This window comes from Crocuta crocuta, unplaced genomic scaffold, assembly GCF_008692635.1.
Source record: "Crocuta crocuta isolate KB4526 unplaced genomic scaffold, BGI_CrCroc_1.0 scaffold149, whole genome shotgun sequence".
Classification (NCBI taxonomy): domain Eukaryota; kingdom Metazoa; phylum Chordata; class Mammalia; order Carnivora; family Hyaenidae; genus Crocuta; species Crocuta crocuta.
The window spans coordinates 285,743-307,566 of record NW_027551561.1 but is presented as its reverse complement, the minus strand read 5'-3'; the positions used below and the strand labels follow the sequence as shown (position 1 = coordinate 307,566).

Sequence of the window (21,824 nt, the reverse complement as noted above, 5' to 3'; positions counted from 1 at the left end):
CCGAAATCTGTACACGGAGAATCAGGTGGCTGGAGTCAGGTGACTTCTGGCCCGCCTTCACCCCAAGTCTAGCCCGCCGGGAGAAGCGGGTACAGTCAGAAACGGCTCCTGCGTGCCGTGTGTTCGGTTCCCGGGGCCTAGAGGATCTCAGGAGAGCCGGCGCGGCCCCAAGAGCCTCCCCCCATTTCCTAGGCGGAACCCCAGAGGGCTAAAGGCTGGCACAGTAAGTCGGTTGAGCACTTTGCCGCCCGTCTAGTTCTCCTCCAGCCGCGCCGGAGTACCATCACCTACCCGCAGTCCCGGCCCTGTGACACCGGACAGCTTCGAGGTTGAAGGGCCCGCATCGCGGTGAGCAGAGGCTGGGGACATTGGGCTGCTTGGCGCTGTGGGTGGCTCTACCCTAGTGCAAGTGTGAACTCCTTCCTCGCCTTCTGGTTAGTTGCCTCCTGAATCCGGGTCGCGGAGTTGCCAGATTACTTTGGAGAGAGGAGATGCTGAGAAGACCCTAACAGGAACTCCAATTGGTGTGCCGAGCGCGGGTCTGGGCTTTGGGGAACTGGGCATGATGAGACCCTGCCCTGCATTCTGGGGCTTTCAGACTGGAGGAAAAGATGACAAATGACTGGGCCCTGCCTTTTCAACAGAACTGAGAAAAAATAACACCTATGCTTTATGAGCCCTTGCTAGGTGCCCTAGGCAACAGCAATGATCATTTTACAACTATGTTTCTCAACCTTTCTTCCTAATCAGCCCCTCCCCACTACCATGAAATTTTAATACCACTAATTAACTCTGTTTGTGAACTGTGGCACTTTGGAAGGCCACAAGCCATGCTTTACATTTCATCTCATTTAAAAGTCGTATGATGTAGTCTCACTCCCTGTTTTACATTAGGAAATTGAAGCTTGAGGAGGTTAAGTCGCACCCAAAGTCACACAACTAATAAATGGGGAGCCCAGGCTCAAACCTGTGCATTCCGTCTGTAGGGTACACATTGCTTGCCACTTTCTGCATTCTCCAAAAGGAGACTCATGAAGTTCCAGGTTATAAAACAGTTGACAGAATTCAGTCAGATACCTGACAGGAGCTGGAGACCCCGGCCAAGGGTTCTCCCGGGATAGATGGTTTGGGAGTGGGAGACTTCTTAAAGTGGTATCTGAATGAGGCCTGGAAGATACAACTTAACACAAGAAGAGGGGCATGCCTGACTGAGCACCTTGTCATGAAATTCTTCATTTCTACCTTGTAGCATTCACAAGACCTAGTTTTAGTGTATAGCTATCAATCTGACTTTTTCTGACTTTTTAATCGACTTACCTCTCAATGTCTGTCTGTTCTGATGTCTTTTCTCCAAGGTATCTCAGCCTCTAGGCCTGGGAGACCTTTGCTAAGCAAATATTTGAGTTTGTCAGTCCACTTTCCACTCCTGCAGGATGAGAGAAGAGTTGGTTAGGCCTGATTCGTATCTGATTTCCAAAAGAAAATCTAGACTCTACCCCGAGGGACATTCTGAATCCTGAACTTGAGGACACGGGCAGGGGTGAGGAGCAGAGAGTGGCAAGAGTGAATGGGAGACCCGTGGTCATTCCAGACACAGGAGAGCAATTTGCTACAGGTCACAGTACAGAAAGTGGGTGGTAGAGGGCATGGCGATACAGTGCCAAAGGCAAGGCCTCCAGAGGAGGCCAGAGAGAAGAGGTCAGTGTCAGCAGGTGGGAAAGCTCCTGAGACAAGACCTAACCAATCAAAGGGAGCTGCATCAGGCAGAGAGGCCCCTGGAGGAGGCAGGGAAACGCAAAGGTCAAACAGCCTGGAGCAGTGAGGAAGACTTATTTGAAGGGAGGCGGGTATCAAGACATTCCCTGAGGCCTTTTGGGAAAACTGAACCCAGAGGGATGTTTCCACACAGACCTCTCCTAGCTCTCCTGACAGGAATCCCCAGAAGCTGTCAGGTGGGAAGGCCTAGGCTCTGTGAGCTGAGGCGGCATGTATAGACCAGGCTGCAGATATCCGTGCTGACTTGCCCCATCTTGACGCAAGGTTCACCTGCTGTGGGGGGGGATGGGGGTTATGGGTGTTATTTAGTGCATCTCCCTCGCTTCACCAGTGAGTGTCTTCTGGGCTCATCTGGGGCTTATCCCTCACTGGCTCCCCATTATGAGTGATCCCTGCTAGTCCTGGAGGGACTTAACCAAATGTCAGGTGGTGTCATTAGCCCCTTAGGCTTTTGTCCCACGACAGGGAATAAAATTAATTTCCTTAAGGTTTTTAGGTTCACAAAGTCAAATATCTGACCACAGTTTGAATAGCTTTTTGGAAAAAAGAACGCCCAACCAATAAAAGCACATTCTTTCTTTTTGTTAACTAGGTTGCAAGAAGCAGTTGAAGAGGGAAAAATTCAGTGTTTGTTTACTTCCTTGGAGTGGAACCTTACACGACACACTTAGCCTCTTTGAGCCCATTTCCCCACATATCAAAGACAACTAAGTCTCCCCCAACCCAGAGTCTCCTCCAAGCTGCTGGTACAAAGCCCGTGAGGTCACAGGTGTGAGGCGGAAGTCCTTTATGAACTGTCTGTGCCATGGTCCCAAATGCCATACTGTCCCCTTGTTGCTGAGCTGCTGCAACTTTAACCTGAACTTCTCCTGCTGTTTGTTCTTTTTCCTAGTTCTTTGAGATTGAAGAACATGAGAAGCACTTGGCTGACAATCTTTATCCTTCTTCCCCTGAAGTTCATAGAGAAATGTGGTAAGTTTAGAATGGGCCACCACTTTGTGACAAGGAAGATGGTGCTATAGAGTAAGTAGCCAGACCTGTTTGTAGCCACGGGCTTAGGATTGTCCAGACCACATGGGCCTGCTGCCCATCGGCCAACAACTCGACAGTGGAGCAGACCCAGGTCTGGAGTCCGGGAGTTTTAGAGGGAGCCAGATGGTTCCAAAATAATTGGCCCTTTTCCACGGGGTCCCTGTTACCTTTCCCATACCACCAAAGTCAGACCGCGGAGCTCCAAGAGCTCTTTGCTGTGTAGACCTCACAGAGGGACTCATGTGGGTCCTGGGAGATTCAGCAGAAGCAAATGAAGGGGCCACCTTGTTGTACCTGGTTCTCTCCGGTTCAGATACCTGAGGAGTCTGCCTGGCATCCCCTTGTAAGATGAAAAAGCCTTCTGTCAGGCACCGTGAAGCAGGGTGCCGCAGCCCAAGAGGAGCCGGGGGCCTCACGGAACACAGGCTGGTTGTGGCCAAACACCTCAGGGTTTGCGCACCTTTGTGAGGCTTGATGTTCAGGGCGGGGCCCTTAGAGCCCTGCATCATTCTATCAGCTCTCCTGCTGCCTAAAACATGGAGATTCCTTCCATGAAGATAAAGGAGAGTGTTTACCACTCCTAGAACTGCAGGCCAGTTATTTTGATCATCAGCTTGGCTGGCATCAAAAATCAAATATATTTTAAAATCCCTAACAATTTCAAATGGACCTTCTACAAGCAATAGAGATCCTGCAGGAACTTCCCAAGAACCACACACAGTGGCTGTGTCGTTACAGTTATCTGGCCTCTTAAAGGCTCTTCTAGGTTTGTTAAACAGACGGTCACGTTATTTTGCCATCACACTTTGTGGATAAGCAATTTCCAAGAAAGGCAAGATTGCACCATGAAGCCTGGTGTTCCTCAACACGGATTCCAGAGCCCCACTCCAGACTCGCGGGATCGTATTCTGTGGGCCTGAAAGGCCCAAGTGTATGTCACACCCGCATTAGCAGGCTTTAGATAAAGCCTTAGGCAAGAAGATCATATCCAGCCACCATCACCTCAATTAAACAGAGGTGAAACAGGCCTAGGAGGGGGTAAAAGCCTTCCCCAAAGTCACGGAGCTATAAAGCAGCAAAGGTGAGACCTGCATAGGATCCCTGCTCCATTTTATTACTTTGCCTCCTTTCCTGAATGTCCTTGAAAAAGAATGGTGGAAACCACCATGACATCAAGTGAGTGGAATTGGGTTTCTGACCTCATTCTGCCATGCCTGTCTTCTCTTTGCTTTGGGGATAGGTCATCAAGGACTGGATGAGATGATTGGCCTTCAGAGTGTCTGGTCTCCAACTTCTCTGGGTGGAATCTTGAGGCACTACAACCTAGTGGCAAGAACCAGGCCTTGAATCCTGGGTTTGAATCCTGCCTCCATCACCGAGCCGTTTGGGCAAGACACGTTCCCTCTCGGGCTTCTCAGTTTCCTTATATCTGAATTGGGAATGAGGATACCCACCTCTCACTGTTACAATAATTAGAGAATGGGTTAACAGTGTTAGCAGAGTGGGTGGGGTAGAGAGCACAGGGAGCAGTGCCAATAAGTATCTCTTCAAAAAAAACCCAGACTCTCCGTAGGGGAAACTGGGGTGGTTTCATTAGGACTTATTTGGTAATTCTGATGTGATGTCCAGAGACTCTTGTTCCAGGGCAAACTGTAAAACGTGCTTTTGCTGGGTATGATGCACACTTTCCTTCCATCTTGGGCTCAAAAATGCTCTGCAGTGTTTAAATGATGATAAGAACAGTCACCCGCAATTATTTAGCACTTAGGCCATGTGGAGGGTGGGTCACAAACACCAGTGCGATGTGTAGTGCCATTTTCCCCATTTTACAGGTGAGGAAAGAGAGGGCCATAGAGGTTCAGAACCTTATCCGTGGTCACACAGCCAGGACGTGACAAACCCGGGATGAACTGCGTGACTTCAGAGCCCAGTCTGCCAGCTTCTAGGAGCCACTATCTTCCCTAGCTCTAAGTGAGGGGAGAGTAAACATTCCCTGATCTAGTTCTTCAGGAGTTTCACAGCTTCCTCTTTTGAAATGCAGAGACTGGATGAGCAAAGGCGTGCAGATCTCTCATTCACCCTGACCACAGCCCAGTAGAACCCTAGGGCCCCAGAGCCTATGCTACGGGTGGACCCAGAGGTGTGGGTGGCTGCCTGGCATCACTTTCAGTATCCCTGTCCTGGGCACTGACTCATCAGTGGTTCTGCTTATCTAGTGTGGTCCTCAACTCTACAAAGAAAGTAACATCAGGGGCTTTAAGCACTACTGCCCCCTACCTCCCCGGTGCAAGCCCAGAACAAAGCCTGGGGTTGACAGCAGAGTGTGAAAATGGGGCAGAGTTGCCAAAGCCGCCTCCAGGCCCTGAGGCTACCCTTAAGGGAGGGATCACCCTACTCTGCTCTGAGAAGCTTGGCCTCTGCCAGGGCCAGCATGAGGTGGGGACATACCTACTCAGAGATACCCAGCCAGATGGCTGTGCCGAGAGCATGGCACTAGAGACCTCAGACCGTGGGAGTGTCAGCTTGGAGGCTTACAGGTGCAGGTGACAGAGCCTATGTCTGCATTCACGTGTGCAGGGCTAATATGGGCCCCTCAGGGGCCCCAGGCAGCCAAACCAGGCCCGGGAGTACAAGATCCTGGCCGGCCGATTCCTTTGCAGGAGATGAGGTTACTATTCCTGGAGATATTCAGGCAGAGGAAGAGCAACTTCCAGGTAGGAGTGATAAAAAACGATCAGAAAGTGGAGGTTAAAGTAGGGAACTTTTAAGTTCCCTTCCAATCTGAACATCTAAAAATTTCAGATCTCAGTTCCCATCTGCCTAGAGGGGAATGGGGAGAGAGAAACAAGTTTTGCTCCCTCTTTCCTCTGTGGACTCCCTTCCTGCCCGGTCTAGATTTGTGACCTTAGCCCTTGCATAACTGTGAAGGCCCCGAGGTAAGAGAGGTGAGGTAGACAGGTGTTTGGGGCTTTGAGCACACCTGGAGTAGGGGTGGGGTGTGAGTGTGGGCTGCTCAGAGAACACAGGAAGAAGTCAGGGAGAAGCCGGCTCACTCTGGTTCTGTAGCCAGGTTGCTCTAGGGTATTTGGCCTTCCCAATCTGCTTCCTCCCTCAGTCCCAAGGCCTATTCATCTACCTTATCCTGCATCAACACCTTAAAGCCAAGAAGAAATCCCTGATGTGATCTGTGGTGTTCACCATTCCCCGCCCCCCGCCCCGCTTCTCCCCATAGTCAGCCTCAGGAAGGGGATGAGTGAATTGGTTTATCTAAATTAGTACGAGCCCAAAGGGGTTCTTTAGAAATGGGATAGCTGGGCCCTATGTGTCTCTGGGAGTACAGGAAGGGGCTGGAGCAGTTCTGCAGGACCATTTTAGCTCCATGAACCGAGGAGACCCCTGTGCTTTTCCATCTGAAGAGGTGGTTCAAGTCCACGTTTCCCAGTCCCAGATCAATGCTTGAATTCCTGCATGACAATTTTTGGGGCTCCTATCTCTGGGTAACTCAGCCTCAGAGGCTGTCGGTGTGGGGAAGAGGAAGCTATACTGTTTCCTGTTCAGGCCTGTGTCTGCCTCTGCCTCTCTGGCAGCAGGAGGGGACAGAGTATAATGAAGGCTCTGGCTTCCAGGTCCGTCACTTATCCCCCTGGACCTCCATGTCTTCTCCTAGAAGATGGTGGTTGCCGTGAGTCAGTGCTCATAAGTTCGGATGTCAGGGATCCTTGTCCCAGCTTTTCCTTGTGAGCCTGAGTTCTCTGACCTGATGACTTGTCATTGGTTTGGGTCCTTCCAGAGTCAACCATCGACCTCACTGTCCCTCCCGCTGTGAAACTGGAAAATGGAAGCTCAGCCAACATCAGCATCACCCTTCAGTAAGTTCCCAGGCCCAACTCTACCATCAGCCGAGTTCATTCACCGTATGGCTGGGTCTGGGCTGACTCCTGGCTCTGTCTGTTCATATTACAAGTGTGATGCCTTTGCCTTTTCACTTTAAGAAAAGCTAAGAGGTGTCTGGGTGGTTCAGTCAGTTAAGTGTCCAACTTCAGCTCAGGTCATGATCTCACAGTTGACAAGTTCAAGCCCCACATCAGGCTCTCTACTGACAGCTAGCTCAGAGCCTGGACCCTGCTTCGCATTCTGTGTCTTCTTCTCTCTCTGCCCCTCCCCTGCTCGCTTGCTCTCTCTCACTCTCTCTCAAAAATAAATAAACGTTAAAAAAAAAAAGACAAGCTAGAGAACCCTAGGGTCAGTGGATATTCTGTATGATATTACCAAGTCCCTTCTCTCCTGAAAATATAAAATAAACCTTAAAAACAAAAACAAAAAGACAAACCAGAGAAGGAGAGGTGATAGTAGATGGTCTGCAGATTGAGGTCCTAGAGTCTTTTCCCCCAACCTGCTGACTCCTTGTTTCTGGTCAGAAGAGGAGGAAGGGGGATTCTGCATAGAGACATGAGCTTTTTCCCCTTCTGAAAGATGTCTTTAAAGTGACCAGTAGTTAATGTCAGACCTCAGAGTGGTCCTTTCCAAGGCTCTAAGTATTTGCTGAGAGCCCTGAAGGTCAAGGGACAAGGAGGTGAGCTGCTCACCAGCACTTCTGAGAACCTCCTGAAAGCAGAAGTGAACGTATTGGGTGGATTCCATTCATGGCAACACTCATGCTTAGCCTTGTCTGAGTCTTCTTACTGACCTCTGCTGGTTCAGGGGTGAGGTGCTGACCGAGTACAGACTTCCAGAGAGCCTGCCTCCTCTTCCATATCCTTCACTGCTTTTCCCTACTCTTGCCTCCCAGCCAGGAGGATTACCCGAGATGAAGAGATCTAGAACCCTGTCCTTTACTCTTTACCTTTCTCCCTTTTCTTCACCTCTCCCGGGCAGTCTGATCTCAGACCAAAGCTTTGATAGCAAGGCTCCCTAACCAACCTACATTCCGTCCCAACTCCTGCCACCTCTCTACGTTGGATACCTTATAAACAGGCCATCCCCTCACCACATCGTCCCTCTCCAGAATCCTTGAGTGGCTTTCCATGGCCTTCCAAATTAACTCCAGGCCTGTACATCCACACTTGAGAACACCACCAGCTACTCCCATCAGACACATCTCCTGGCTTTCTGGGGACACTCCTATCCCTGCTCAAACCTGAGTCCTTGGAAGCCTTCTCCACCAGAGCAAATGGCATGGTCCTGTTGGCCTCTGGACACCTTATCTGGCAGTCACGGCCAATTCCCCACCTTCTCAGGTTCTCATCTGGCCCCATCGGGCTTCTTGTCTCCTAATACAGATAGAAAGCTCCTAAGGAGCAAGGACCTCACCTCTCCACTCAGGGCCTAGCACATGGCACATTTAACCCTAATTGCTCGAGAAGTGACAGGCCCATGTGAAATCCAGAGGGTTGGTTAAGATGTCGTGCGTCCAGCTTCTCAACAGTAATCAGACTCTTGTCCTCCACAGGCATCCGTTAAATGCAACCTTGGTGATCACTTTTCAAATCACATTTCGTTCAAAAAATGTTACTATCCTTGAGCTCCCTAATGAAGTAAGTAATGAATTTTAACTGATGGGTGAAGAACTGCTGGGTAACAAAACAGTCTTTAAGTAGATACCTGTAGAGACAGGCCACCTTGTTTTTATACTGTGAGCCGTCCCTGTTCCGTCATTCTAGAAATCTCTGATTTTGGCTTTGTTGGTCTCTTTGAGGATGGGCATTTAAGCCACATAGATGAATTAGGAAGATGGTGGTAAGAAATTTGGGCAAAAATGGTTCTGGGAATGTAGAAGAAATTCTTAAGATGCTTTTCTAAAATTTTGCTATGTAGAGGCCATTAGTGAGCCAATAGTATTGTCCCTGCTTGAAAACTTGTTAGAAATGCAGAATCACGGGCCCCATCCGAGACCTACTGGTTCACAATCTGCATATGAGCAAGAGCCCCAGATTATTTAGATCCACACTGAAGTTTGCAAAGCACTGTCTGAGATTCCATTTGTTGAGTGTTATTTCCAAAATCCAGTGCCAAATGCTGTCTATTGATCACTGTTCATCACCCTTATGCATTTATATGTTAATATACACACTGCTTCTACCTTACCAACATTTGAGCCAATTACCAACTGACTAGTTAAAAAATATCAATAGGGGAGAATAATGTAGAGAATCAACGGTGGTTTGAAAAAAGAAAAGGACAAGATAAATGCAGGGATGACGATGAGGCATGTCACAGGCCCTGTGTGGTTGTAGAAACGGGCTTCAGATTGGCTCTGATGCCCCTGGCAAGAAAACGGCACTAAAGCATGAGATCAGATAAAGCGTGTCAACCTAGAAGGGCCTTGTGTGGGAAGGGAGTCCCCCCTCACCCTTTGGTGAACACCACACCTCATTAGAGTGAGCCATTCTCCACAGCCTCCCCCTGTCCCGGGGTATGAAGCCTGCTGCAGGGTAAGAAAAATCACTGGTTCTTACAGCAGATTGTGGCACCCAGTTGAGGAGTGTCTTGATCCACAGATCAAATGTAGACTCTGAGCAATGACACTGATCACCTAGTTTCAGGTGAGGCCTGAAAGCATCATCTTTTCAAAATCAGTGAAAGTCAAACATCATTTTAAGCAAAAGAAGCCTGACACAGTAAAGTAGATTGTATGCTTCTTTGTGCATAAAGTGCAAACACAGTCAAGGCGAATCTGTGGTGTTGGTCAGCATAGTGGTTTCCCCTTAGGGCTCAGGTGTGACTGGAAAGGAGCCGAATAGGGCTTCTGGAATGCTGGAAGTGTTCCATTTCTTGACCTGAGTGCTTGATCTTGGTTTGTGGATATTACTTCATCAAGCTGTGATATGTATACTTTTCTGCACATAGGTTATAATTCATTGTCATAACAATTTTAATGGTGGATAACATTGTATGTTATATAATCTTTTAAAAAGCGGGTGGAAGTCAAATCCAGTTGTAGAATGATCCATATGGGTACCAACCCACTTTCCAGGGGCCAACCTATATGGCCCCTCCCATCCAGTTCTAGCCAATCCTGTCTCCTGCCTTTGGAAACCACTGGTTAGAACTAGGGGCCTGACCTGTGAGCCTTGGACAAGGTACTCACACAGCACATCACAGATTCCTCACTTGTAGACATAAAGTTAATAAAGTCTGCTTGACAGAGTCATGAGGATTAAAAGCTGTAGCAAGTATAAAATGTCTAGGATTATACCTGGCATGCTGAATAAAAGCACAGAGGCAAAGATAGTGATAAATTTTGCTATAGACCTAAAACTGCTCTTAAAAATAAAGTTTATTCATTTAAAGAAAAAAAGATAATGCTAGTTATGATTTCCTGCTGCCTTGTACCAGTTGATTTCCAGTTGACCAATTTTCTTCCTTCCTAGTTCCAGAAGGGACGTAGTGGCCTACTTACAAACATACAAACAACATTGCCAAGAAAACCCATTAGAAATAAGAAAAAATAGCCAAGAGTGGTACACATCATGAGGATGTAGCTTGTAAGAGGTGGGCCATGAGTTAACTCTGGCCTTTGCAGCAGCCGCTTGTACCATTCCATTTGTTCCGCCAAAGCCCCCTGATTTCTAGTGCTAAAAACAAAAAGCCCTTCCAGGGTCCTCATAAAGAAGCCACCGAATTCTATTGGCTGCATCCTCACAGTGCCTGTGATGTGAGTAGAGGTCTGGGGCCCAGAGCATTACCCAAGGAGCAAAGGTGGGGAGACAGTTTGGTTCAGCGAAGGTACCCTCCTGCTCCCTGCCACACTCAGGGCATTCAAGAGTTTCCAGGGGAAACCCTGGGAGATCAGATGTTGCAGGCAGGCCTCTCTGTTTCTTACAGAGAACTTCCTGTAAATCTTAGGCAGAAATGAGGGTGAGAATGTTCTCCCTGACAAGTGTGTGTTGTGCACGCTATTTCTGTGTTGTCACGTGGCAGCCACACTGGGGCAGATATCGTGTGTGGGTATTGAGGAGCCTTCCATAATACCAGAAGTAGAAGTAATAGCAGACGTAGTGTTTGTGGACATATGTCATTCATAGCAATCCTGAAAAGTAGGCACTTCTGTTATCCCCTTGTACAGGTGAGCAAACTGAGGCCAGAGCTTGAATAACTTGTCTGAGATCAAGTTTAGTAAGAGGAGAAGAGCTGTCCCGACTTCCCTGGGAGTTGAGGCCTGAGGACAGGGCTATCGTTCTGCTCAGAAAGTCTAACACACAGGTGTTGGGGGGGTGGGTCTTGAGGCGGTGGGTAGTTGGCCCAATGTTTCTCCCTTTCGTTAGTAAGCTCTGGGAAGGCCCAGACCATGTGGTCTGTCCCACCGTTGCCTAGAGTATAGCCGGGAACTGGACACTCAGGTTCCAATTACTATGCAGTACTGGATCGAACTGAGTTTTCCTAACAGGTTGTGGTGCCTCCCGGCGTGACAAATTCCTCTTTTCAAGTGACGTCTCAAAATGTTGGACAACTGACCGTTTATCTGCACAGAAACCATTCCAACCAGACCGGGTAGGCTGGCCCCAGGCCACGTAGGCGTTAAATGATGAGACGGGGGCAGGCGTTGTTGGGCACATGGGGGCTTCCTTCAAGCACAGCCTCAGCTCATCCCAGTCCCCAAATTCCTTCTAGCCCGAGGATCCGCTTCTTGGTCATCCACAGCAGTGTCGTCAGTGTCATAAACCAGGTGATTGGCTGGATTTACTTTGTGGCCTGGTCCATTTCCTTCTACCCTCAGGTGATCACGAACTGGAGGCGGAAGAGGTAAGCAACTCGCTAAACCTTACCTGCCATCACTTGGGGCTGGTGAGATGGGAGGCATCCTGGAGGGGCTGTCGGCAGCGTGGGTTCAGACTCCTCCTCTGCCCTCCTCTCCTCCTGTCCTTTCTAGAAAGTTGTCCAGTATGAGAGCTCTAAGAGCCTGTGGCAGGACTTGCAGCGGAGGCCTGTGGTCTGTTCGGCCCCTCCCTGTGAAAGCAAGAGTGGGGTTTCTCAGGAGGCAGAGAATGTGCTGGGAGGGAGCCCACCAAATCTGCTCTGTTGTTGGTCCACCAGCCCTGCAGGCATTCGCATCAAGTCCTTCAGCCTTGGCATTTAAACCGCCCCCCTCCCGCCCCCGACTTAAAGACAAAGTGGGCCTGGAGTTACGTCTTTGAATAGCACACCCAAGCCATCCTGCAGTTACCCGGCCTCACGGGCCACATGGCCGCACAGGGCTGCGGAGCTAGGAGCAGGGACGCAGAGGCTTCCTCTCCGGAGGAGGCCTCCACACTTCCTCCGGGGCTGGGACTTGAGGAGACCGAGACCAGGGTGGGAGGGAGGACAGGACACTGGTTCCCAAGAGGGTGGGATAGCATGCCATCAACTGGGGTGTGCAAAGGGACCTGAGGACAGTGCTCTCCTTGAGAGAGCTGGGTCCTCCTCCCCACGTGTTGGGAGCTCTGTCTGCTCCCCGCTCCAGTCTCACCTTTTGCCCTGCTTTGCCTCTTCGTCACTCCCTTGCCAGTGTCATTGGTCTAAGCTTTGATTTCGTGGCACTCAACCTGACGGGCTTCGTGGCCTACAGCGTGTTCAACATTGGCCTCTTCTGGGTGCCCTACATCAAGGTAATGCCCACTGCAGCCCGGCCCCAGCTCTTTGGTAGCTTGGCTGCACCTCACCCCCTGGCTTCTCCCGACCCCACAAACAGGAGCAGTTTTTCCTCAAGTACCCCAATGGAGTGAACCCCGTGGACAGCAACGACGTCTTCTTCAGCCTGCACGCGGTCATCCTCACCCTGGTTATCATTGTGCAGTGCTTCTTGTACGAGGTGAGAGATGAGCTGGTTCCCACCTCACTTCAGGTGCCAACACCCACCACCACCCCCCGCCACCCATTCCTCCTGTTTCATAGAAGACACAGAAACGGCCTCTGCTTTCTGGGGCCGAGATAAGAGGCCCGGGCCCATGCTGGACACAGGGAACACCCATGAGCCCAAGCCCTCAGGACCCCCAGGTGCGGGGTGATGGACACAGAGGCAGTGACAACCCAGCGGGTTGAGAGCTGAGCGAGACGGGAGGACAGGGCAGCTCACGGAGGCCCTGACACAACCACACAGGACAGGGAGGGCATCAAGGAAGCGGCACCGAGTTGTGGTCCGCAGTGTAAGTGACGCTGCCGTGGTAGGGGCAAGAGGCCAGGGGGCAGCCCCAGTGCGAGGACAGAACTGTGAAGGCCAAGGGGCAGTGAGAGGAACTCTGACCAGATGCTTGTGGCTGGGGTTCAGGGTCCCGGTGAGGGGAGCAGGGTCCTAAGGGTCTAGAGTACAAGGCTGAGNGGGGGGGGGGGGGGGGGGGGGCTGCTGGGGGTCTCAGCAGGGAAAGGCACCATCGGGCTGGTTTTTAGGGGATCACTGACAGGTTTTCTCTCAATTCCCTGTGAGTATAGTGCTTCCCTCAGGGAACTCCTTTTGCACATGCAAGGCGAGCCAGGGACTGCTTGGTTCCCATCGTCATGAACCTTCTAGGCTACCTCTCTGTGAAGCCTGGTGAAGGAGACCTGCACTGGGGAAGGGTAGGGGTGAAGGATGGACTCCAGAGACAATCAGGCTCCACCTGGATCATGGAACAAGCCTGGGCTGGAATGATGGGGCACCAGGCCTCCCATGTGCTGGGGGCCAAGTTCCCAGCTCGCGGAGGCCTCAGAGAGGTACCCAGTTCTGCAGTGTGGGAACAAGCAGCGGGTGGGCTTTGGAAAGTCCAAGAATGACTGAACTAGAGATCCTGATAGTGACAGCAGTGTGGTTGGCACTGGGCTCTCAACCCCTCCTGCCTGCCCCCTGCCCTTCCCTCTCTCCATCCTCCTCAGCGAGGCAACCAGCACGTGTCCTGGCCTGCCATCGGCTTCCTGGTGCTCTCGTGGCTCTTCGTGCTCGTCACCATGATTTTGGCTGCAGTCGGGGTAACCACCTGGCTACGGTTTCTCTTCTGCTTCTCCTACATCAAGCTCGCGGTGACGCTGGTCAAGTATTTTCCACAGGTACCTCTAGGGCCTTCCTTTTCGCATGGCCATTAGCATGGGAGGGATGAGATACAGACCCCAGGTGCTGCTCCCCCGGGGCAGCCTGTAGCCAGGCTGAGGAGGATGAATGGAAGGTTGCAGTGGAAGCCATGAGCACATCCAGAGCAGGGCCAGGCAGAACGCCGGCCACAAGCACTGCTGCTCTGCCTGGAGCAGCTCTGAGAGTCAAGCTGTGCAGGACACTTGGTCTCGTCATCGTGATCCTTCCTAATGGCTTCCATTCTGCCCCCCATTACCACAACTGATGGCCCTGATGAGCAGCAGCAGGGTACTTGGGAAAGACTAGGTGAGAGGAGGCAGCCCGGCACTGCAAACTCCGACCTCTGCCTCCCATCCAGAGATGCCTTCCTCAGAGGTCCCATCCAGGGTCCACTCTAGGGGTCCTCAGCATGCTCCCTCAAGTACTAGGTTTCATTCAGATGCAGAGTCAAACATAGCTTGCCCAGTAGCTCAAATGGCCCAAGACAGAGGAAGGTGTGAAATAGCTGTTAATGGTGGGCTCCACCCCTGAATCTGGGGCCTCCTGTAACCTACCCCATTTCCAATGGAGAAGCCCCCTTTTCAGTCTCCCAGTGCAGGAAACCTTATATTTCCTGGGCTCAGGAAGGATAGATAGCATTTTGCCAGAGTCAAGGTCCGTCTCCTGGAGGGCATGGAAACAGATTGAGAGCCTTAAGGATGACCAGGACTTAATTGTGTTGATGAGAGAGGAGGGGGCATTCCAGGCTGGGGGCAGCCTGCACAAAAGCACATGCAGAGGAAGTGGGAAGCAGCAAGGAGACCTCGCTGGCTGAGCAGGACTGAAACTCAGAAGGTAGGGCCAGGCCCTAGGGGGCTGGGGAAGAAGGCTTTGGAGTTAGGGGGTAGGCCTTGAAGGAACGGGGCCACAGTTCCTGAGTGTGGGAAGGCTTGGGCCTCGTCAGTCTAAGAGGAAGGAACCCCACCTGGAGATGCTTGGAAATGTCCCAAAACTGCAGAGGTGGCTGCAAGCATGAAAGAGGGTGGGAAAGGACAGAGAAGGGGATCTTACAGGTGGCTGGCTGACCGAAGACCACTATAGAGGCCACACCCTCCCTCTTGGATGATAAGGAGGTTGCCCCAGTCAGAGAAGTCCAGAGGGTTCAGGTGTTGGAGGAAGGATGTTGGGCAGTGGCAGCAGAAAGTGGGGGGATGTCCACGTAGACCCACCCACTAGACCTAGGAAGCCCTAGGTGGAGTCCCCAGAGCCTCGCCAGAGCTGTGGTGGGAGTCCAGTGCACTCTACTGATGGGGAAAAACTAAGGTGAAGAGAACTCAAGTAACTCTGATAACCTCCTTTCAGGGGTAGAGCTGGGTCCCAGAGCAGACAATCAGACTCCTAGCCTATGTTCATAAGCACAACATGAAGTCCAGGCTGAGTTTAGGAAGACCCTTCATCAGAGATAAGAAGAAAAATTAATTGCTAGAAAACCAGGATGGGTTTTGTCCCAGAACAGGAAAGGATGAAGACTATGGAGAAGCAACATCTCCTGCTCCTTCACAGCTGCGAGGTGCAGGGATGGGAGGGGGAGAGCTGTTGGCTGTGTGCCCAGATGAGACCCCCTGGACCTGCCCACGCTGCTCCCTCTGCTGGCACAGATTTGTCAGAGCCCAAAGGTCACTGTGCTCTTTGGAGCCGAGACCCAAGCACAGGAGTGGGAGGAATTAGAGCTGCTTTTGTTTGAGCGGCGGTCACAAGGTGCATGAGGCAGCCACTCAGCCCCCTCACTGCTGTCCTTCTGTCCATCCGTCTGTCTGCCTTCAGGCCTACATGAACTTTTACTACAAAAGCACCGAGGGCTGGAGCATTGGTAACGTGCTTCTGGACTTCACCGGGGGCAGCTTCAGCCTCCTCCAGATGTTCCTCCAGTCCTACAATAATGGTGAGTCAGCCAGCAGGCTGCCTGCCCATTCAGTGGGCTGCAGGCATAGGCCGGGGGCCAGGCTTCCTGGGATACCTCTACATCCCACCCCCGCTCCTGCAGCCTGGGAATCCAAGCCAGTCCCAGCGCCCAAGGTGACACTCACCTAGGGGCCTCGCAGCTGGAGGATTTGTGGTTTCCTGGACAGAGGAGGACCCTCCCCCTCCTGCAGCCCCATATATATGCTCCAGCTGCTTCAGGAGCTGCCAACCTCAAGCCAAACTCTGTCCCCTTTGCCTATTAACAGACCAATGGACGCTGATCTTTGGAGACCCAACCAAGTTTGGACTCGGCGTCTTCTCCATCTTCTTCGATATTGTCTTCTTCATTCAGCACTTCTGCTTGTACAGAAAGAAACCAGGGTATGAGCAACTGAACTAGCACTCAGGGACCCAGCATAAATGGCCTCCCGGAAGGCTGGGGCAGAGTCTGGAGTGCAGGGCTGGCCCAGTGTGCTGACTGTGTCGAAGCAGTCTCAAACTGAGAGACCGCACAAACCCGCCTGCCTTCAGCCAGGTCTCTCCCAGGCCGGGCTGGGGAGGAACCTCCCTCTGAGACAGACACCAGATTCTGCTCTGATACGGAAAACCACACCGCTGACGGCCCCTCCCAGGCCTCGCCGACCAGGCCTCTCGCCCTCCTGCCCCTTGATGCCACCATCTTTATTTTCTTTAAGGCTTCAGGCAGCACATACGGGTTCTGACAGCCGTCCCAGGCAGGATTGGGTGCTGAGCTTGGAGCCGAAGGCCTTGACCTAAGCAACCATTGTTTCTGGGAGCCGCTTGAAGGACTGACCCTGCAGTTGTGAACCAAGGGCGCTTTGCTGCCACTGCGGTGTTCCCAGAGACCAAGCAGCCTAGTGGTGCGGCCAGTGGACTCAGAGGTGCTGGTGGCAGAGGGGACAGAATATTGGGGTTAGGCCTTTGGGGTCCCTTCTCTGAAGGCCACATTCTCTGAGCACTCACCTTCCTGACACTCCCACAGCTGAATCGCAGGTGACCCAGGCCAAAGTCTGGCAAAGAAACTATTTCTGAGCCTTAAGGTGCCAGCAGATTGGTTCTGAGCTAGGCTTATGCCCAACCCCTCTGGATCTTTATCACACTAACCCCCTTTGGATTTCTTGGAGGGATGTTTTGGAAGTGAGTGGCTTAAGTTGTTCACCTTCTGCCTACCTCCACTTTGCCAGAGTCCAGGGCCCCACATAAGCCCCTTCAACTGCTCCTCCTGCATCTGGAGTATAGGACAGACGGACACACACAGACACACACACACACACACACACACACACACACACGTACACGTCTGTGCCTTAGAGGCCTATAAGACCTGCCAAATGGTGAGCATAGCTCCCCTAGAGGGGAGGGCTGGCCCCCTTCCCTCACTTCCCCCAGACCCCTACCTGAGCCTCACCAATTTTTTGGCTGTTCAGGAGCCTGACAAAGGGACTTAAGACCACCTCGCAGAATCCTCACGGGCCCAACCTTTATCCCACACTCCCCTCTCTCCTAGCCCAGGCAGCTCTCCTTCCTGTGGAAGGAGGGGAGGGTCCCAGGATGTGCCTTACCAGTTCACTCTCAGACTTTTTTTTTTTTTACTACGAGATCAATGAGAGGTGCCTGTATCCTTAATTAAAACCTGATTTGTTTCCTTTCTGCACACTGAGCCTTTTGCCAGATGCAGAAGGCAGGTGTGCTGGCTTCAGAACCCCTTAGGGAGACAGCCCTACTCAGCCGTGAAAGGAAACACATGGGTTGTAAAGCACACTGATCCCGCCGTGGCTGCGTGCCAATCCAGCACCTCATCAGAGGAGCCCTCACGGGTAGTGCAAGATGCCCGCCTGCTCAGGGCCAGGTAGGTCCCAGAGGTACCATGTCTCTCTATGTCGCTCAAACTGTGGTGGTGAGCACGGGCTGGATGGGTTAAGGGCACACTCTTCNTCTTCCGGGCTTGGTCGTGCGTGACCATGGTCATGTCCCAGCCATTCACCTGGCCCAATGAGAAAATAGAGCCTCCCTCAGTTCTCTGCCCTCTCAGATCTGGAAGCAGGTTAGGTTTGGGGGCCCTGGGTCACCCAAGCAGGCTCCCAAGGCTGATGTCTCTGGGCTGGGGGATAGTCAAACACCACAGCTGAGGCCAACAGAGGAGAGAGCCAGCTTCCTCTGGGGGCAACACCAGCAGGGGCTCCCAACAGTCTCAGTGAGTCTCCCAGGTGCCCCAGGAAGCAGGAGCAGCCTCCAACCCAAGTGCTTCAGACTCCATGGCCCAAGCCTTGTTTTCCTCTTTTGGGACATGTGTTACCTGCATAATCTTGTCTCCAATCTGCAGCCCAGCAATTTCAGCAGGGCCTCCTTCAGATACCCGTGTGACATAAATGCCCTGGAAAGAGACAGCCCAGGTCATTAGACTGGCCCCTTATCCAGAAAACAAAGCCCAGCATGGCAAACCCCCAGCACACTCCACACACGCCTGCCCCCCGTACAGGCTGCCCCAAGACAGCCAAAGGGAAGTAGGGCCGCCCCACCACGCCTTCCTGCTGGCCACTCCTGTTCCTCCTGGACTCCAAGTGAGCGTTCCTAGGCCTGGGAGGTCCACTCCCCCACCCCCATCCCTATGTATCCCCATCGGATCATTTCTTAAACCTTCTTAGGAAGGACTATTTGAAAGACAGAGGTCTGCTCATTCCATGAAGGCCCTAGAAGCAGAAACCCACCATCTCAGGTCTCTGTGCCCAAGGGAGAGATCCCAGGACCCTGGTCTCCCTCACCTTATCTGTCTTATCTTCTGAGAAAGGATTCTGGGAGGGATCCTGGTCAATTCCACCTCCAATGCTGAAGCCCAGGATTAAGTTCTCACCTTGACGCAGCTTGTGAATTTCAACTCTTTGCTGGCAAAGGAAAACACAAGTTGGGGGCAGGTAGATGTGTGTGGACAATGAACCTGGTCTGTGTCCAGCAGTAGCCCCAGGCTGCTGGGCTGGTCAGAGCCATGCCAAGGGGGTAGGGCCCAGGGCCTCTGCAGGATTCTAGCTAGTCACCAGCCTGGGAGATGGGGGTGAGACTCAGAACTCAGCCACAACCCACCTACACAACCTGGCCTAGCCTCTTCCCCCTTCCTGTTAGTCTCAAGCACGAACCTTAGTCCACATGTACTCTAAGCCCCTCCTGATCCAAGAGCCAGAATCCTATGGCTGCTAAGGATGGGAGGCTGTGTCCCAGGGGAAGGACCACACAGGACAGAAGGGGTCAGGCCCTGGGGGAAACAATGCAGGTACCTTGCTGAGGCAGCTCATTGCTGAGCCAGCCCTATCAAGGGCAAGCCTGGAGATGCTCCGGAAAAGCAGAGAAGTTCAAACTTGCACAGAAAGGAGAGAAAGGGCTGTCCTGGCCAAGGGACAGGAGCATAGTCTTGAAAGTGGTATGGATACATGTCCGTGAGATGAGTGTACAGCACAAGTCTGGAACTGGGTGGTGAGGTAAGGCTGGAGCCCAAGAGGCTAGCCCTGAAGGAAGGCATTTCTCCTTAAGCCCCAGACCTTGCTCTTAGTGCAGTGTAGGAGGCAAAAGAGGGTTCTAGGGCTCTCCCACCATACTCTGGGGCTGTGGTCCCCAAACTGCCAACCTCCCTTCATAGCCCTGAGCAGGCCCTCTCTAATCACCAGATGGTAGGGGGTAGACAAGACCACTGCCCCCCACCTTGCCACCCTGGCCCAAAGTTGAGTTTCAGCAGAAAAAAGAAAAAAAAGGTGACTTGATCTGGACCCAAAGAGCTTCACAGAGGGATCATTTGCAGCAGGTCTTGAAGGAGTAACAGGAGTTTGGACACCTGATTTTGATTCTGGGCCCACGATGGCTCCTAGGAGTAAGGTTGGTCATGGTCAGGTGTGAGGCTAGAATGACCACTTGGGCAGTCAGGAGGGGGACCGGAGGTCTCCCAGAGGTGGGATGTGGAGGCCAGGGAACATGACTACTTGGAAAGAGGTCAGCAGACTTGAGGACTGCCCCTGGTGGAGAGGAGTCCAGGGAAGCACGCAGCCACCTGGCCTGCCGAACACAACCATCTCCGAGCTGGTGACAATGAAGAGGCATTGTGGAGTGCCAGGAGCTACCCAGGCAAGTGTCCGGAAGGCAGCTGGACCTACAGAGCCAGAGTTCAGAGAAGCCAAAATGGTTTTAACATTCTCAAGCTGTTACCTACATGGGACAGGCAGGAACCAGGAAGGAAGCCTCCTCTACCCCTTCCCCAGTCCAAAACATAAGAGGGAGAGGCCAGACCCCACCCACCAGGTCCAGACATGTTCCTAGTGTGGACAAGAATTGGGATGTCGTGGTCTTACAATTTCGAGAAGGCCTGAGGACCTGTCAGGATAAGAGAGAGGGGAAACAGGAAGTGTGACCAGGCCCACTAGACCTAGGTCCTTATGCCCAAAAGTGTGAGCTCCTCCAGGCTTGCTCCCCCTCCTCCAACACACACCTTTGCACACCATTGACCCACCCTCAAGGTCTGAAGGGAGTACAGGCCCTTGGGCTGGAAGACAAGGCCCTGTCACTGACTCACTGGGTGATGTCAGGCAGGTTACTGCCCCTTTCTGGAGCCTCCCTATATCCCCCCCCTTTTTTTTTTCCATCTAAGAAGCAAACCTGGCCCCTTCTCTCTGAGGCAGCTAGAGATCTAGAAAACCAAGGTCGGCGCAGCCGGGGTGAAGCTTAGGACAACTGTCCGCAGGTCCAGAAATGTACTTGTCCAGGCCACAGCTGGTTCTCTAAACTCAAACTCACATGCCCCCTTTATCAGCAGCTTCACACCCTGCCAACTTCTGACTGCAGGAGCTCTCTGGTACGCCCATCTGAGATTCTGCAGCAAGTCCCATGGCCTCAGAACTGGGACTTCCATTTGACCCAACCAATGCCTGCCCCGCAGGCATTTCTTCCAGAGATCTGGGTTCTTCCTGAGGACTTCCTTTAGTCAAGTCTAGACGTGACTAGACTTGTCTCTGGGACTCAGTTTCCCCACCTCCACCTTGGAGTTTGCCTCCTCCAGGCTCCATTCAGCTTTGGCACCGGCTTCTGAGTCTAATGTCCCAGGCTCCCTTCTTCCCTCTGCCTAGTCTAATAGCATCTGGCACCCAAGACAAGCCAATGAGGGGAGGCAGGGGCCTGAGCTAGTCCCAAGTGCCAGGCGAGGAACCTGGACTTTGTCCCAAGGGCTGGGGATCCGGGGAAAGTTTGGAGTAGGTGCGAACCAGTTGCATGAGCGGGCGGCGGAGGGTCCGACCAAGCAAGCCTGGATGGGGGGGATACGGGGCTGCTACTCAGGCTCCCTCCATCTCCACCCCCCCCCCCCCAAGTTTCCCTCTGGGCGGCAGAGGCGGCTGCAGCCGAGGAAGCACTTCCTCATTCCAGAGGCCGCGACTCATGGACGTCGGCCCGGTGCCCGCCCCCCGCGGCTGCTCAGCTGGGGACTTAGGCCCGGGAAGGGGGCGCTCTCCCGGTACTCCCACAGCTGGGGACTTTCTCCTCAGTCCTTCCCGCAGAAAAGAGTCCGACGCAGCGGCGGTAGTGTGCGGGGTCCGGCCTCGGTTCAGGGTCTTCAGGAGGTGCTTGGGTCCCAGCCATCTCTGTTGCCTGGCTGGGAAAGACCGGAGCCCTGGCCGCCGGTGTGCAAGAGCCCTGGGTTCAACGCTCTGTCAACCTGTCTGGCGTGTCAGTTTACCTATCTGCAAAGTGGGGACAAGCCAAGACAAGGAGGAGCCCGCGAGCGCACTCACCACCACAGCGGTGACCGGCTGGCCGGGGATGTAGGACATCTCGACCGCAGTCTGGTAACCAAGCACAGCTCCGTAAAACCCGCAGCGAAAATCCCAGCGGCCGCGCCCTCCCTGGTTAACAAAGGCAACCCGACTCGGCCCGCCCCCTCATGAATAGTTAACAAATCCCCAGCCAGTCACCGGTCGGAGCGCCGTTCAGCTTTCGGAAGTCCCAGTGCGTGCGTAGAAGGTCGGGGAGGGGGTGGAGCGTGCTCTGGGAGCCCGCCGCGTACGCG

The 21,824-nt window shown here is 52.7% G+C and overlaps 2 protein-coding genes across 3 annotated transcripts; one reads left to right on the top strand and one right to left on the bottom strand.

The window, feature by feature from the left end:
- The first annotated feature begins 67 nt into the window (after positions 1-67).
- Positions 68-21,556, top strand: CTNS (cystinosin, lysosomal cystine transporter). Of its 2 annotated transcripts, XR_013331475.1 has the most exons (13): positions 68-348; positions 2,669-2,748; positions 6,599-6,677; positions 8,258-8,342; positions 11,195-11,298; positions 11,419-11,550; positions 12,293-12,392; positions 12,476-12,595; positions 13,633-13,803; positions 15,629-15,746; positions 16,033-16,147; positions 16,462-17,636; positions 21,304-21,556. XR_013331475.1 is itself a non-coding variant. In XM_077749673.1 (12 exons), the coding sequence occupies exons 2-12, from the start codon at positions 2,688-2,690 to the stop codon at positions 16,541-16,543; spliced, it is 1,167 nt and encodes a 388-aa protein (XP_077605799.1). In that variant the 5' UTR covers positions 68-348; positions 2,669-2,687; the 3' UTR covers positions 16,544-17,686. The 2 variants fall into 2 exon arrangements, 1 of the variants encoding a protein (XP_077605799.1); XM_077749673.1 differs by lacking the exon at positions 21,304-21,556 and having other exon boundaries at positions 16,462-17,686.
- On the bottom strand, positions 17,508-21,633 carry TAX1BP3 (Tax1 binding protein 3). The gene is made up of 4 exons (XM_077749822.1): positions 21,550-21,633; positions 18,550-18,669; positions 18,084-18,161; positions 17,508-17,771 (listed from the first exon to the last, which is right to left on the bottom strand). Exons 1-4 carry the CDS (start codon positions 21,586-21,588, stop codon positions 17,508-17,510), a joined length of 501 nt encoding a protein of 166 aa, XP_077605948.1. The 5' UTR covers positions 21,589-21,633.
- Between the last annotated feature and the right edge of the window lie 191 nt (positions 21,634-21,824).